The sequence below is a fragment of the Melospiza melodia genome, chromosome Z (assembly GCF_035770615.1).
Source record: "Melospiza melodia melodia isolate bMelMel2 chromosome Z, bMelMel2.pri, whole genome shotgun sequence".
Lineage (NCBI taxonomy): Eukaryota > Metazoa > Chordata > Aves > Passeriformes > Passerellidae > Melospiza > Melospiza melodia.
Window position 1 is genome coordinate 12,597,876 of NC_086226.1, and position 15,740 is coordinate 12,613,615.

The following is a 15,740-nucleotide window of genomic DNA, read 5'->3' on the forward strand; positions in this document are numbered from 1 at the left end:
CTCTGTCCCTCTCGGTCCTCTCGGGGTACCCCTGCCCGTCCCCCTGTCCCTCTCGGCTCCCCCGGACCCTGCGGCCCTGAGGCGCCTCGAGGAGGGGGCGGCCTGCGTTCTGTCTCTGGGAGCGCAGCCAAGGGAACGGGCCGCGCTTCCCGGAGCGGGGGAGAAAGTTCCGAGAAGCGGTTCACCCGGCTCCTCGAGGTGGGAGGAGTCGCCGCCCTGCCCGGGGAGGGGCGGCCGAGCCGCTTCCCGGCATTGACCGTGGGGGCCGGCGGCTTCGGACCTGCGGGGACCCCGCTGACGGGGCCGTGAGGGAGCTCCCGGCGGCTGCAGGTGAGTGATGCCGGTGTCTCCCGGTCACGGCAGCTCCCCGTCCCTTCAGTGACCCCCCCGTCCTTCAGATCCCCGTCCCTTCAGTGACTCCCCCCTCCTTTCCCTCTCCGTCCGCGGGCGTCCCGGCCGCCCTCGCTGACGGGAGCTCTGTCTGCCCCGCTGAGGAACACCCACCTCTCCACTCCGGCACTTGTTTTGAAGTGGGCTGTGGAGTTTTTGCTTTGAATTTTAGCACTTCTGATGCCCTCTCCACCCGTTGCCCGCCCCTTCTCCCGTGCTTTGCAGGCACAGGGCTGGAGCAGCATCTCGTACAGCATCTCGGACCTCCGGGAACCCGCCAGCATCGTCGCATACCCATGAATTTAAGGCGCTTCATGACCGTCTAGTCTCCTCTGCTTTCAGGATGCCACTGCTTAGCTACAGCATAAAAGCTGCTGATTTCACTTGCGCAAAAATTACCTAGGTGGGTAGTGGGTAAAATACCGCGTGGGATGAGGATGCTGCACCTGCCAGAGGTGATTCGGGTTTGGTTTCAACATCCCCTGTAGCATCTGTTTCAAGAAAGTGTTGACTTGTTCAGAAATGTGAGCCCAGACCTTTAAATCTGGCATGATACAGAGAAAACTTATTGCTCCTTTATTTTAAGCAGCTAAAATCCATTCCTTGATCTCAAGGCCCTTTAAGTAAATTAGAAAACATAAATTCTAGTGTGGTTCCTGAAGTTTTTGGAGTTTGACTATTTTTTGCATAACCTTTTTGCCTCTGCTTTTATCTAAATTTTGCATGTGTGGATCAAACTCCCGCACAATATAGATCCTAGCAGAGTTACAAGTAGATAATACTTGATAATTAACTTCTCTACAATTCTCTACAATTGCTGACATTTCTGATGGGGCAGGAGTAGTTTTACCAAGTTCATAAATTGCTTTATAGTTTTAGATCCCATTTCCCCTCTTTCTCAACTGATTTTTTGTTTGGATTCTTGTCTTTGTGGGACCATGCAATGCATATTTTTTGTATTTTGGCAGAGATTTTCAGAAAACCCACAGCATGCATCACAGAGCTTTCTGTTTATCTAAACACTGGAGCTAAAACTACCCCTCAGTGGTCAAATCATTACATGTGTATCAGACCTTAATTATAGAAATTACTTTCTTTCTTATGTAGCCTTTTAAATTTGTTGCTCAGCCATTAAATTACAAAGGCTTATTAGGAGCTTTCAGTGTCTAATACACAGATGTATTTTGTGTACTAAGTGTAATTGAAACCACCTTTAAAATTACTTGGGAGAAAAAAGCAAGTACGAGGACTGAAGGAAAGATTCATCCACTTTAGAATGTGGTATCTCAGATACTCATTTTCTTATTAGCATTCAGGATTGTTGACAATCAAATTTTAAATTTTCTATATAAACCGTGATTTTTGTTTCAGTTTTCATTCCATCTATTTAGCTTAATGTTTAGGATTAGTTAGCCTGCCTGTGCTTTGTTTACTTTCTAGGGGTGTCTCTTTGTAGGCTGTAGAATGAGTTTATTAGATTTTGGCCCTAAAATGTCACTTATGTTATCAATGTTGTGTTGTGGGGTAGAAACTTGGACTATGATTCTGATCCTCAGTTAATTTATGAAGTAGAGGGAATAACAACATAGGATGAACAGTGTTATGTATTATTACTTGATTTGCCTCGCTGACCATCTTCGTTCATGTCTGCTTTAGAAAATCTTGTTCAGTCCATGGTTCAGTTCATGAGCTGGTATCCATATCTAACATTTAGGTACTCTCCATTAAACAGATTAAGTGTTTTGCAACTGAAAACATTTTTTTTTTCTCAGCCTATGTACATTCTCAGATTCATTTAAGGATTTGGCTTGTGCCTGGCAGCTGTTTTAAATAAGCAAAGCAAAGGGCACTGAGAAAACAAAGTTGTATTAAGTATGATTTGAAATATGTGCCTTGCAAGATTGCTACAAAACAGATTAACTCTGCAGTCAGCTTTGACTAGATGTTCATAGCAGGGGCTTCTTTTCCTGACACACACAGGTTCCAGGTCCTGCAGCATGTGCACTGTATAGCTACAACTCCTAGTCAATTGAATTTTGGTGCTTCAGTGACTTTGAAGTGGTGTTTGATGGAATGATAATCTTTGGTGGGTTTACTAGTAAATAATGAGAATTTCTTTTTAATTTCATGCATGGCATCACAAAAACTTTGGCTTGGACAGGACTTTGGGGATCGTGTAATCAGCCTTTAGCTCTGAAGGAGAAATCATCTACCTGGAGATATTTATTTAAAATATTCACAGACCACCTACTTAAGGAAATTTAATTTTCTCAAAGGTAATTTACTCCTGTGCTGCCTCCCCTTCTTGAGTGACTCCTCTTTAATTGTGTTTAATCTGAACAATTCCTGTTGCTGCTGAATATTATTTCAATTGTTGTCAGCTCTCCAAAATAATTCTGTTCTATTTAAGTATCTATCAGTGCTGATTAATTTCAGGATAGGCAGGGGAGTCCCAAATCCCTCTGTATCAGTTTTGTCACATCCCAGGTTACATTTTTCCAACAGGACAATTATAATTAGACTATGAAGTTATGATTAAAAAATAAAAAATAACCCCCCCCCCCCCAAAAAAAAAAACAAAAACCCAACTAGTGTTTTAGCCTGCAGCCTGACAAAACCAAGTAAGTCTGCTTTATTTCCCCCAGAGATTCTGAGTTTTTATAAGAATGGAAAGAATGTATACTAAAGATGAAAGATTTGTTACTCAGTTAGCTTCTGTAGTCCTGGCAGATCATTTGGTGCCAAACTGACTTCAACTTGCTACTCATCATCTCGCCTTTTCTGGCTACCTGTCTTCATTCCCTTTGTTGTTCTATTTGCACTTTTGGCAAGGATGTTGTTAATCTATTACCATCATTTTGCTGTTGTTACTTTTTTTTATTAAATTGGTAATGTATTTTGTAGAACTGTAGCCAAGACAGACTTATAAATGATGATTTTATAAAAGTACTTAATTATTGATAATACAGTATAAGTGCTTGACATTTGTTGGTGGTAATTATTATGTGTGATTAATTTGTTAGTCACAGGCAGATATTTCTGAATAAAGAGGATTTAATTAAAAATACTGCTCTTATATTAAGGACCCTATTTCTTTCTTCTCAGCTAGTGTTTCATTTATTTAAAATTACTTCATATTCTCTTTTGTTAGAGAATTCTAGGACTTTTCTCATGAAAACCAGTTTGTTACCTACAATTGCTCATATTACCACAATTTATTTATTAGATTAGATTTATTTATTAGATTTACTAGATTACTAGTTTAATATACTGAATTTCAGTTTAATATATCGAATAGTGACAACCATTGTCACTATCTAAATAGTGACAATATGATTGTGTTTTGGTAATCACTTATTGTATTACACTACAGCAGCAGAAGGCTTTTAAATCTAGGCTGTGCCACTAGTGAACTGGTGGTGTAAATTAATTGGTGTAAATGATTAGCTGTTAGTTAAACTAGGCTCAGTTTCATCACAATAGTTGAGAATCGTTCTTAAGAGCATTAAAAAGTTTGGATATATTTTCCAAATAGGAAGTAACTTAAACAAGTATTCTAATATGTAAATATTCCACAGTACCTTCCCACTGTTTTTAATGTTGGATTTAAATGATTCTTAACCAATGGTGCAAAGTTTGTGTATCCAACTCCAAAGATATTTACAAAATTAGGAGTCTTGCAGGGCCAGATTTTCGTCATGCTGATATAATTAAGCCAGGAGATATGCTGCAGAGTTGCATCCTTTGACTTTGGAAACGGATTTAGTTTCACGTTTTTCCTGGGGAGAGAGAGAGGGGAAAGAGGTTTGTAAGATTTGGCTTTGTATCTTAATATAATTTCATACAACTTGAAAAACAGCAATCTGCTGAAGGAGTTCCCAGAAGTTTTAACATGATCTGCCTTGGAAAAGTTTTTTTGTGTCATTTACTTACCACTCTTTTCTCTACATTGTCTTGTTTATTCCAGGCAATACAGAACCAATTATTCTCACTTTTAGGTGCTAAACAACCTTGGAAAATCTAAAAAACAAAAAATTTCCCTAAATCGGTTTTTGGAATAATCTAATAGTTGCATGTGAATTTAGCCTTACTTCTCAAAAATATTTAAATTCTTCATACATGGTGATCTTAGTGTTACATAAATACTTCTGAGGATATTTGTTTAGCGGCAGGAAAGACTGCAGAAACTTATGCATTAGGCAAGACAACACGCAGCTGGTAAATATGGGGGCCTGCATGTGAAGCCTTTGACCTCACAAGGAGAAGTTTGGGCACACTGCAGCAAGGGTGCTTGTTGTGTGCATTGAGCCCTGGGTTGCAATGCTGCATGCAGGGCCGTTCTACAGCATTCGTGTGACCATTAGAAATATATTTTAAAAAAAAATCTGAAGTCCTTCTTTTTATACTTTGGAGGAATTCAGAGCTTCTCAAAACCATGTAAATTAATTAAACTTATTAGACTTAAGACTCTGCAGCTCTGAGGCATTAAATCAGAAGTTTTCTGCTAGAAATAAATTCCATAGTGAGTTCCTGGCCTTTCTGAAATCTTTAAATGTTCTGTTCTTAGTTTTAGTGGGGACAGGTCATTTTGGTTATCTCCTGCTAAGCAGTTGCAGTGTCTGTTATGGAAGCAGTGATAGAAGACTATCAGTATTCTGCACAGCTTCAGAAATGTAAAATGTACAAGCTTTACGTTAAAGATAGCTGTATCCATTGTCCTGTTCCTGTTATTTGTACTCCTTGTACCCTCTGTGCCTGAGAGCTTTAACCATTCTGCAGCCTGATGTTTAGCTTTCCCTTCAGCATGGAGGAGTTTGCAAGTGACTCATGTCTTCTGAAATCTAACATACAATCAGTCCTTCAGAACTGGGCTGTGCAAGTCCAAGAGTTTCATCCTGGCACAGCATGAGTGTCAAAGCTGTAAATGGAATGCAAAATAGAGCTGTGTGTTTCATGAGATGACAATCCATCTGGGAATGGAGCTTGCTAAGACTTGATATGTGTGTTTCAGCTCCAGCCTAACTAAAGCCCTCCATATATAGTGTCCTGGGTGCTGACTGAGGAGTCTGCTGGATTCATCAGTCAGGCTGTTGGTGGGGCAGAAATCACAAGGTATTTTTCACCTTTAATACTCTTTTCCCCTTGTTAGGATGGATATCTTCTTGTGCAGAAAGAAAGCCAAAATACATTAGGACAAACTTCTACTTCAATATTTATTTGAAATAAGTGGATAAAAAAACTTTAAAGATATTGTGTGATTTATTTGTTTAGAGTCAATTGAACTTTTTGAGTATAATGCTACTTTTCTGTAACTAGGTCTGAAAAACAAGAGGTTTACTTTTTTCATTCCTTATCTTTCTTTGTGCATTCTTCCTGAATTTCTCTTAAGCTTCCTGGAGTCTGTGTGATTGGGTTTTTATTTATTCATTCTTAAATATAGTAATATTATCTGGACTATTGTTTGGCATGTTGCATTTCTCCTGAAAGAAACAAATAAATAAAAACGTTTTCTTTGCTGTTAAGTCTTATGCAGGAAAAGGTAGACAGATGATGAATCACTTCATGATTCTGGCAGTACTGTTCCCCCTGAGGACGTGCCACACTACATACTCACAGCAAGGTAAATTTCTGAATGTTTGATTTTATTTGAAAGCAATCTACAGCAATTGAAGCTTTCAACTTGCTGATTTGTAAATCTCTGATCAAGCAACATGTCACACATTTAATCAAATTATTCTCTTTGGTAGGATAATGGAGCAACTTTCATTATTACCTTTTGTAACCCTGTTATGCAAAATTACCTGTTGAATCAACAACTTGCAATGATGTGAAGCCAAAGTGTATTTATTTATTTTCTCCTCCTCTTTCTCCTATGATCTGTGATCTTCAAATAATGTTTTTCCTCTTTGACAACTCCTGTGGTTTTTTTATTTCTTTCCTTTTTTTGTCTCATTTCTGAAAACTTTAGCATTTCTGTTGGCTCTTTTCTGATTGTGCCACAAGATTCCAGGACCAGATTTTTATTTTTTATGCTTTGCATACTTATCCAATACAAATACAAAAAGAAAATATGCATATTTGAAGGGGGAAAACTTGAATATAATGGTAACTTTTCAAAAGGCTGTATATATTAAGGTAAAAAATACTTATTGTGTACTTGCTGCTAGCAATAACATTTGGGTATGTCTCCATAAGAAAGAGAAAATTCTTAATTTTCACCTTTTCACCTTTCTGTGACCACCACTAAGAAGGCAGACCTTACCAGGCTCTAGACTGCTTTATGGAAATTTTATTGCCTTTTTTTAAGTTGGTGAAGAAGGAAGAGAGATGTTTGGGGTTTTAAAAATATATTTATTATCATACTGAAGGGGTAATATATCTCTTTCAGACATTTTGTCTCTTCAGCCTTGAAATTCACCACTCACCCAAGTCTCAGTTTTGAGACGTATTACTAGGCCTCCTAGAATGGCAAAACTTTGTAATGCAGGCAAGTCCAAACAGTTCCTTCATTACAGTAACTTGGTCACTTGTTTTCACATGTAATTTTTCAGGAGTAAAATTAGTGTCTGTTGTTAATCATAACTATTCACATAGTCTTGAGTTTGCTTGCAAGTTAAAACAAGTCTTAAGATGCCTTGATCGTCTAATTTTGCTAGGAGATAATATTGTAACTGTAAATACTGCAAAATACTTCCACATGTTAAAACTACACTGCAAAGTTCTTTAATACCTACATTGTAAATTTGTGATCATCAACATTTTGGATATATCCTTAACTATATTGTTTCTTCTATTTTTTAGTACTGTGTATAAGCTCCAACTGATGATTTAGACTGTCTTATGCCAGATTTTGAAGAAAAAAAATAGGGTGGGGTATGAAGTGATATGTTGTCTGCCTGAAGAGAGTTAGTGGAGGGACACTTGTACAGATGGAGAAAAAACAGAAACTAGTAAGACCTTAGCAGTTCTTTTATCAAGCTAAGTAAGTGTGGCAGGTAGAAGTATTCTCTATGGCAAGAAAAGGGATGATATTTTCATTTGGACAAAAAGAAACAGATGCAGAGAAGAGATGCAGGCTCATCATCAATGCAATAGGCATAATAATGATGCAATTAGATTTTGCTAGGAAAAAAAAGCAGAAAGAGGATAGGGAAATTCAGAAGATATGCAGAATTTTCTTTTAATGGTGTATCCTGAAGAAAAAAGGGGTTTCTGCCAGCTGGCTGGCTTTTCTTTCAGGTATATTTATTTTCTTTCCCTGGGCTCTTACTTTGTGCCATTGAATTTAATTGAGAGACTAGCAGGGTCCTTTCCTTTCCTTTCCTTTCCTTTCCTTTCCTTTCCTTTCCTTTCCTTTCCTTTCCTTTCCTTTCCCCAGATCCTTTCTTTCTCTGTTGCCTGAGCAGTGCAGACAGAAAAAACAATAGACAACAACAAGGCCCAGAGTTCTAGATCAGTATGTGAAATGAGATCCCCCAAGAAGTTTGGTACACGGTGCTTCAGGTAAACGGATGGTGAATGTACCAGTAAGGTTGATCAGAATACTGGAGACAGATAACATTACAGTCAGTTCTTAAGCATAAGTTGGATTTTAACAGTGTTTATCTTGTTTTGAGGGTATAAGTCTGAAAAATGTGGGAAAATGAAATGTGTTTTGTCCTATCTTCCCAAAATAAAGTGATACTCCACTTCCACGGTTAAGTTTATGAATCACTGTGTTGTTTTGGTTGTTCTGGCTCCTTGCCTAGTCACTTGTTGGCAGTGAAGCTAATAAAAATATTTCTTTTTTCTGGTAAAACCTAAAATTGATGCTTTGTCATCATTCAGTGAAATTTACCTCCAAGATTTCCACCTTGTTTATTCAATTTCAGACAGTAATTGTCATAGGTACTGGGTTTCCTTATGGCTGTATGAAACTGATGGACCGTGTTGTTACCATAGCCAAAAAGGAAATTTTGTTTCTGCATTTGAAATATTTTGCACTTACCTTGCAGAGACACTAAGGGTGTCAATTCTGCTTTCACATAAATTTATGTCTTAATAATTTCCTGGTAATTATGTATTAACAGTGAGACTTTACAGAAGGTGTGTTGCATATATTTCTTTCTCCAAAACACTTGAAGAGACCACAGTTCTAGTTCTACAACCATGTTTTTGAACAGTTAAACTTGATTTCTTCTCCAAGCTTATCTGCAGATGCTTTCTCTAGATGGAGAGCATATGGTTTTCATTTTGCTCTGACTTTTAGTACCCTTGAAAATGGAGTAGGTTAAAAATATCCCAGTAGAGTTTTTGGATGATTTGCTAAAAGAGAATCCTTTCTTCCAGCAGTTTTAATAACTTTATACTTTCTTTCCTCCATTTATTCTTTAAATATAGTCTGGGCTTATATAAACAACAAAGTTGTATCAGTGTCTGTCTTCTCATAATAAAGAAGTACACATATAAAGTTTTATTTGCTTCCTTTGATTGACCAGAGATTGTAAAAACTGCTTCTTTTCTTGAGCCTTCCATTCCCTTTTCCTAATGTAAAAATCCCTGTGTCAGAAAACTTCTGCACAGAGGTTAGAGTAATGCAGATACTCGAGGATAAATTGCAGAATGATTTATGCTGGCTACCAGAAGCATCTGTCAAAATGTAGATTTTCAGTGTAAATCTCCTGAATGCTTGTGTTTCTTCTGCTAGTGATACATGGTGAAAGTTTCAGGTAGTTCCATGGGCGAAGTGTCTCTGGGAGACAGGAATGGAGGTGGCGGTTTTGTGAAAGTGGGCTGCTGAGGGCACTCAATCCTTTGTGTCCCTGATGATTCTGGCTGTAGTATGGCAGGAATGCACAGAATGAGTTCTCTTTTATTAAAAGGTGTAGCTATTTTTGTGTCTCTTTTCTGTGTCTTGGTTAGGATAAACATTCTGACCTTGTCCTTTTATAACAAGCAGAAGCACCTTGGAAAGCATCTGTGGCAAAGGAAAAAAATTAGTTATTCAGACGTTTCAGCTCCCTGGCTTCATTAACAACCAGATCAAATTTAGGGGGTTTATGTTTGTGTAGTTTTCAGGAAGTAGAGAAATGACAAATCAGTGAGTGCTATATTTAAGCTCTTCCAACAGTTAGGGTTTTTAGGGAGGGGTCACAAAGGAATAATCTAAAAAGAGGAACCACTTACAGGGTTATTGGTAGTTTTCCACAGAACAATCTTGCGGAACCTTTTATTTCCCAACACTAAAAGGGACTTCAGTCTGACTTCTAAACTTTGCTTTATCATGTCATGGTCTGGAATTAAATCCAGACCGACAGAAGTGTGTACAAGTTCTATTAGAACTAAGTGTGTAATTCCAGTAGAAGAATCCACGGCCATGACCTAAGCTCTGTGTAGAGCAATTAGGAATGCACTTAATCCTAGGCTATGATCTAAGCTAGCTACTGGAGGGAAACCCTTATCCTATTCTGTTAAAATAACAAGTTTTGCATGAACTCCTTTAGTCTGCATTAAGTCAGAGATCAAAACAGCCCAGCATTTCTGCCCTAATGATATGAAGGCTTGCTGGGGTTTGGGATTTTTTGAGATTTAGTCCTTCTTAATACATTATGCTGTTCCTCTTCCTAAGATTATGAAGGGATGGGTCTATATTCCCATAAAACAGCTAGTAAATTGACAGCGTAAAGAAATTTAACAGCATACCAAATACCATGGTGGAAAGCTATTGAATAGATTCAGGAAACTCATTTTAGCCTGCTGCATTTTAGCCTGAAGAAGAAGAAATATATTTTCTTTTGTCATCATCAGCATAGGTCCTGATCACTTTCATTTTTTTCTTTCAGAACCATCTGGTGTGGAACCTAACTTGCCTCTAACCACTCTTTTTTCAGATCTGCTTTGTAACTTAGCTAGACAGTAATACTTTTGTGCCCTTTTTCTGCTCCTAGAGTCTGATGTGTTTCCAGTAACGTACCTTAATGTTTCCAAGGATTTGGATCTTCAGCGGCTGCTGGTGGAATGGGATGTTGTCAAGTCAGCGCATGATGCTGAGCTGGCAATATTTTTTGAGATACAAGTTCGTCGAACCAATGAAGTTGTGTGGACAGTAAGTGTGCTTAGAAAAGAAGTGTATTGTTATTTACAATGATGTAAGATGTAGTCATGTCTCTTTCTAAAGTCCCTCTCCTGATGGTTTTCCTTAGCATCTAAACCAGCAACATTTTGTGAAGAGGAGATCACCCATATAATAGGGTTAGGCCTGTTCTGGATGTTTTTCTGCTTGTCACTTCTGTATGGGAACAGTCTCCAAAGAAAATTTAGAACTTAGTTAAACTGAAAAACTTCACTTGCCCTTTTAGAGTTGCTGTTTGTTAGAAAGTACATAAAACGGACAAAGGCTTATTTTTCTGAAATTGGGGATAAATAAAATAGGCATTGTTATAAATCACAGCTTACTTCAATCACCCTAGCTGGTTGTGTTTTGTCTCTGAATTTGAAGAACCCCATATCCACTACTAAATGAGCTCTATGCAGTTCTGAAGATTTTTACCACTTTGATATGCTGGATAGGATCTTTAGTCCGATGAACTAACCCTGAAGTCAGTAACTGGGGCCATAATAGCTACAAACTTAAGTTTTGGGTTTTTTGAAGTGTCCTTCACCAAATTCTTATTAACTTGTTGGAAGGAAGTAAAAGTGTTTCAAATCCAAGAATGTAGTCTGTTGTGTTATTCATAATAAACACGACAAGTTACTTTGGATGTCACTACCATGTAGGAATATATTTGCTTCTGTGTCTTTCTGAAGTATGTGTACCAATAAAGAAATGAGTCTGTTCATACTGATACTCGAGGATACTCGAGACTGTGAGTCTGTTCATACCAAAGTGTGGACAGCCTATATAACTTCTAGAGCAGTGGTGACATTCCTCAGGGCTGTAACTGAGAAATTAAAGGTTGAACTGATGGCAGAGTTTTTCTCAGAGCAGTGGTAATGTGAAAGTGCAGGTGTTGCCAATGGAAAGCAATACTGGAGAGAAGTTCTCTGCTGCTCAGTGTGAGTCAGGGCTTTGGCACAAGTCATACTAGTAGCACAGCTCTATATGCTGAGAATGCTGAGAATCTATCATTCTGCTAAAACATGTAGAATGATAGAATGTCATAGGTTGGAAAAACTCTATGAGGTCATTGAGTCCAACTGTTAACCCAGCCCTACAAAGTCCACATTAAACCACATCTCTAAATGCTGAATCTGCACATCTTTTAAATCACTCTAGGGATGGTGATTCCACCACAGGGATATGTAATCCAGAGCATTAGGATGCATTTGTAGGCAGCATCTTATGTAATAGTGGACACAAATAACCTACAGAGAGTCTCTGAGAGCAAATCCATGTCATGAGAAGCAGGGTCTCACTCCCAAATATGTCAGCACATCAGTCACTCCACTATTGCTAGCACAGATCTGTAAGCAGTTGATTAGTTGCCTAGTTACTTAGTGTGAGATCACATGTAGCTAGTAGAGTTTCAGACATTCTTTTTCAATAGCATTTTTCTCCTTTCCCACTGCTTTTGGTTGTATTTCCAAATCTTCACGTTGATGTGTTTTCAATACTTTCCCTTACTGCTTTTTGTTTGTAGGAGTTTCGGAATGTCACACTTGATAAATTGGGAAAGCCTCTTCATTGGACATGGGATTCAAACATACCTTTGGAGTGTATGTCACATGCTGTGAGGATCAGAAGCAAGGCAGGAACATCAAAAATCTGGAGTCAGTGGAGTTTGTGGGAGACTCTCCCAGGTATGCAAAACAAGACTTTGTAATATTGGGGTTTTTTTCAAGTATAAAGCTAGTTTTAATTCACCAGTGAATGTAACCACGGAGGACAGTTCAGGAGAGATGGCATCACATCAAGAATCCATTTTCTCTGAGCACTAACCAGTTCCTTATATTTTGCCAGCAATAATAGAAGTGCTTCAGGCATTGCTATAATTTGCAGACTATCTTCCTAAGCTAGTAGACCAAAAGTTTTAGAGCTTTTCTTTTACTCACACATTAAAACAATGTAGTAGATGAAGTGACATGGGATCTTGGATAGGCACATCCCTGGCCTAGACTCAGGGAAAGGAGGAGTAGCACAGAGCTAGGGGCTGCATGATCTGATGAATGTGTGGCTTTTGTCTGGGCTTCATAGCTTGAACTGGTATTACAGAAGCAGAGAGAAATGAGCAAGTCAGCTCTTTATTTCACTTAGAAGGAATGTCTTGTGAATTATATGAGAATAAACAGGGAGTAAACCAATAATGTAATTAATGACACCACAAAATTTATCCTTTTTTTTGGATTACCATGTCTTACTAGAGCAATTTTGTTTCCAGAGAATCTTCTTTATACAACATATGTAACTACTTTAGAAAACATGAATGTAGTAATTTTATAATGAAACACTCAGCAGTGTTTAGAGCACCAAGGGTTTTTAAATATTGGAGACATCATGTCTCCAACAGAAGAGGCATCGCAGGTGTTCATACTTGGATTGTGGCACTCGTTTCCCTGCTGTTATATAATGGGCAGTAAGATGCAAGACATTTTTGTCCCACAACCTCCTCAGTCTCGGAGATTTTATTTTTTTTCAGTTGCAAGTGGATGCGGCTCAAAAATACTATTTCCTGGTCGCAAACTAATGCCACATTACAGACCTGATTTAGAGTTCTCTGAAAGATAGTAACTCTAGATGTCATCAGGTTTTTGCATCAGATTCTTGAGAGTAGATTTTACTGTGCAATATGTGTAAAAAGCTGTGAGTCACTTAAATTCTGTTAACTTTCCCATCCAGCAAGCAGTCCAACATAGAAAGCTATGGGAATCTCATTCCAAGTTGATTATCCCCTTGATGTGACTCAGTCAATGTTGGCTCCTCTTAGCTGTGCTCTGCAGGAGCATCAAACCATCACATGATGTTTTTGTAACCCCCTGTTACAAGTCTTCAAGAGCAGGTGGTTTGAATGTAAGCAACAGCCTGTGCATAGGAGCAGGAGGTGGTGTTCCTTTGTAAAGAGAATTCTTGACAGAACACTTTTGTTTTTCTCTTAAGTGAAAAGAAGTAAAACAGATTTAGTCTCTTAGGTAATTTGTTGGACTACATTACATGTTTATAAGTTTAAGAGAAAGGTATTATTACATGTGAAATTCATCTCTGTATTCAGAAGAATACTAAATAAAAGTCTGAATGGATAATATAACACTAGCAATTTCTTGTGTATATGCTTAGTTATGTGCTCTGGCTGAAGGCTGCTGCCTTGAGCAGATTTCAATTTTTTTTTTTTTTAATTTGCAGGCCTGGACACTTCAAACAGAAGTGGGCCACAAATCTTTCCAAAAGAAAAAGTTTTAGCAGAAGGCTCTAATATCACTCTTTGCTGCATTGGAGGAAAAGGTCAAACCATTAAGGAATTCTCTGTATACCCAACTGTTGATGTTGTCAAGCGCACAAAGAGTCAAGTCAGACTTCTCACTGTGGGAAATCTGTCACATGACAAAGGGTCTAACATTCATGTCTACTGCTCTGATGAGGATAAGGGGTCACATGAAGCAGCATTCTTTGTGGGTAGTAAGTAATTACAGTGTTGCAGTTTTATTTTCCTCTTGTTGTTAACTCAAGAATGGCTGTAGAAAAAATGGATGAGGAAAAAATCTTGCTGCAAGTTGTCCTGCTCTTGTCATGTCTGGCTGAACTCCATCTGACTAGAGATCTGTAAACTTATATAGAGGAGGCAGGAAAGAGTAGCATTAAATTAATTAACCTTATGACAGGTGGTTGATTCATAAATACACCCATCCATTTAGGAGTTCAGCTTCATTGTCTGTGTGTGTGTGGTAAAAACAGCACAGCCTCCCTTTTGAAGGCCAATAGCAATTTTTAAAGATAGAAAAGAATACAGATTGAATACGTGAATGAATGAGTATTAAAAAAAGATTAGGTAGTGTAAAAGTGTTGATTGCTATTGACTCTTGGTGTTATCCAGACCATCTCTGCAGCAGGCTATTGAATAAGTGTAATTTCAGTAATAACATATATAGTAAACCAGACTTCGTATTAACCATTATTTCTAGCTTGTTAGTGTATTAAAAAGGTTGATGAGTTTTGCCTTGACTGCCATGATGTTGGTTTTTTTTTTCATTATTTCATCTGACAAGAACCACCTGATACACCTAAGAATTTTTCCTGCCAAACCCAAGACATGAAAAGAGTAACATGTACTTGGAGAAAAGAAGAGACCTATCTCTATGGAAGAAATTCACCACAATACACCTTGTCTAAAACGTAAGTCTCATTGTTATATTAATTCTGATCTGTGCTGTACCAGTTACCTTTCCTTCTTTCCCTTAGAATCTGTGGATTTGTCCATGTAATTAGCTGCTTGCCTTTTTCCACCTCACTGATCACTTATTTAACAAAGCTTGAGCAGTGCAGAACTGCTCTGATTCATACTAACTATAACAAAGTTGGCAGTCCTTTAGATCAAGTTCTGCCTGATAAAGCTTATTCTAACCATTCTTTTAGTTAATATGTTTGGATATTGTTCAATAGGTATGAAGACACCCTGAATTCAGGATGTTGATAACTTAAAAGTATAACATAATTATTGGGTAGCACATAAAACAAACAGATAACTAGGATCTCATCAGCGGGTAGGCTGAGTATTAGTGTGCTCATGATCCATTGACACTAATTCTGACTCAAACTTAGCACTCTGCCTGTTTGTTTTCCTTTCTCCCTAGTTGTTTTCCTTTAGGATTTTAGAGCTTTACTTGTTGATGTTATCCTTCTTGAATCCTTGAGCCACTGACAATCCAATCTCAAATGTCCTTCTTGTGTCTATAATTTCTGTAGTTTCAGCTGGCTTGTTTACTTTAAAAAAAATCTGCAGACTTTCTCAAGGCTCTTTCTTAGCAGCGTGAGTCAAGGCTACACAGCTGTGGCATATCAGACACAGCCCTTACATGAGGAGAGAGGCTTTACAGCAAGGCCTGCGGAGAAAGGGTAACTCATAAAACAGGACAGGTCATAACCACAACAAACTTTCATCAAAAGATCTCAGCAGAAAACAGGACAGCATTGCACATACCTTCCTGTTCTCTGCATCACTCACTTCCATTAAGATACTGTGATGCTGTGGGCAGCATTCTGATTTAAAAATGGAAGGTCAGAAGATGCACTTCAAGATGCAGTTGAAATTACAACTTCATTTAAAAGCTTGGTGATAAACATGTAAATTATTTAAGTCTTTGCAAATAAGTCTCTGATTTAGACTATCCATAAGGAAATTTCTAAAAGCAATGTAGCTGTATCTTAAAACAACAAACCTGGA

The 15,740-nt window shown here is 38.1% G+C and overlaps 1 protein-coding gene across 7 annotated transcripts in view; it reads left to right on the top strand.

The window, feature by feature from the left end:
• The first annotated feature begins 247 nt into the window (after window positions 1-247).
• Window positions 248-15,740, top strand: part of LOC134432585 (oncostatin-M-specific receptor subunit beta-like) — a 31,089-nt gene continuing 15,596 nt past the window's right edge. Inside the window, exons 1-9 of one of the 7 annotated variants that reach the window (XM_063181433.1) lie at window positions 248-330; window positions 616-793; window positions 2,552-2,666; window positions 5,402-5,502; window positions 5,914-6,010; window positions 10,317-10,474; window positions 12,009-12,168; window positions 13,706-13,978; window positions 14,566-14,692. In XM_063181433.1, the coding sequence (XP_063037503.1) occupies window positions 5,938-6,010; window positions 10,317-10,474; window positions 12,009-12,168; window positions 13,706-13,978; window positions 14,566-14,692 (791 nt within the window). In that variant the 5' untranslated portion in view covers window positions 248-330; window positions 616-793; window positions 2,552-2,666; window positions 5,402-5,502; window positions 5,914-5,937. The remainder of the gene's footprint in view (window positions 331-615; window positions 794-2,551; window positions 2,667-5,401; window positions 5,503-5,913; window positions 6,011-10,316; window positions 10,475-12,008; window positions 12,169-13,705; window positions 13,979-14,565; window positions 14,693-15,740) is intronic. The other 6 variants (XM_063181435.1, XM_063181437.1, XM_063181438.1 and 3 more) reach the window with 6 other exon arrangements.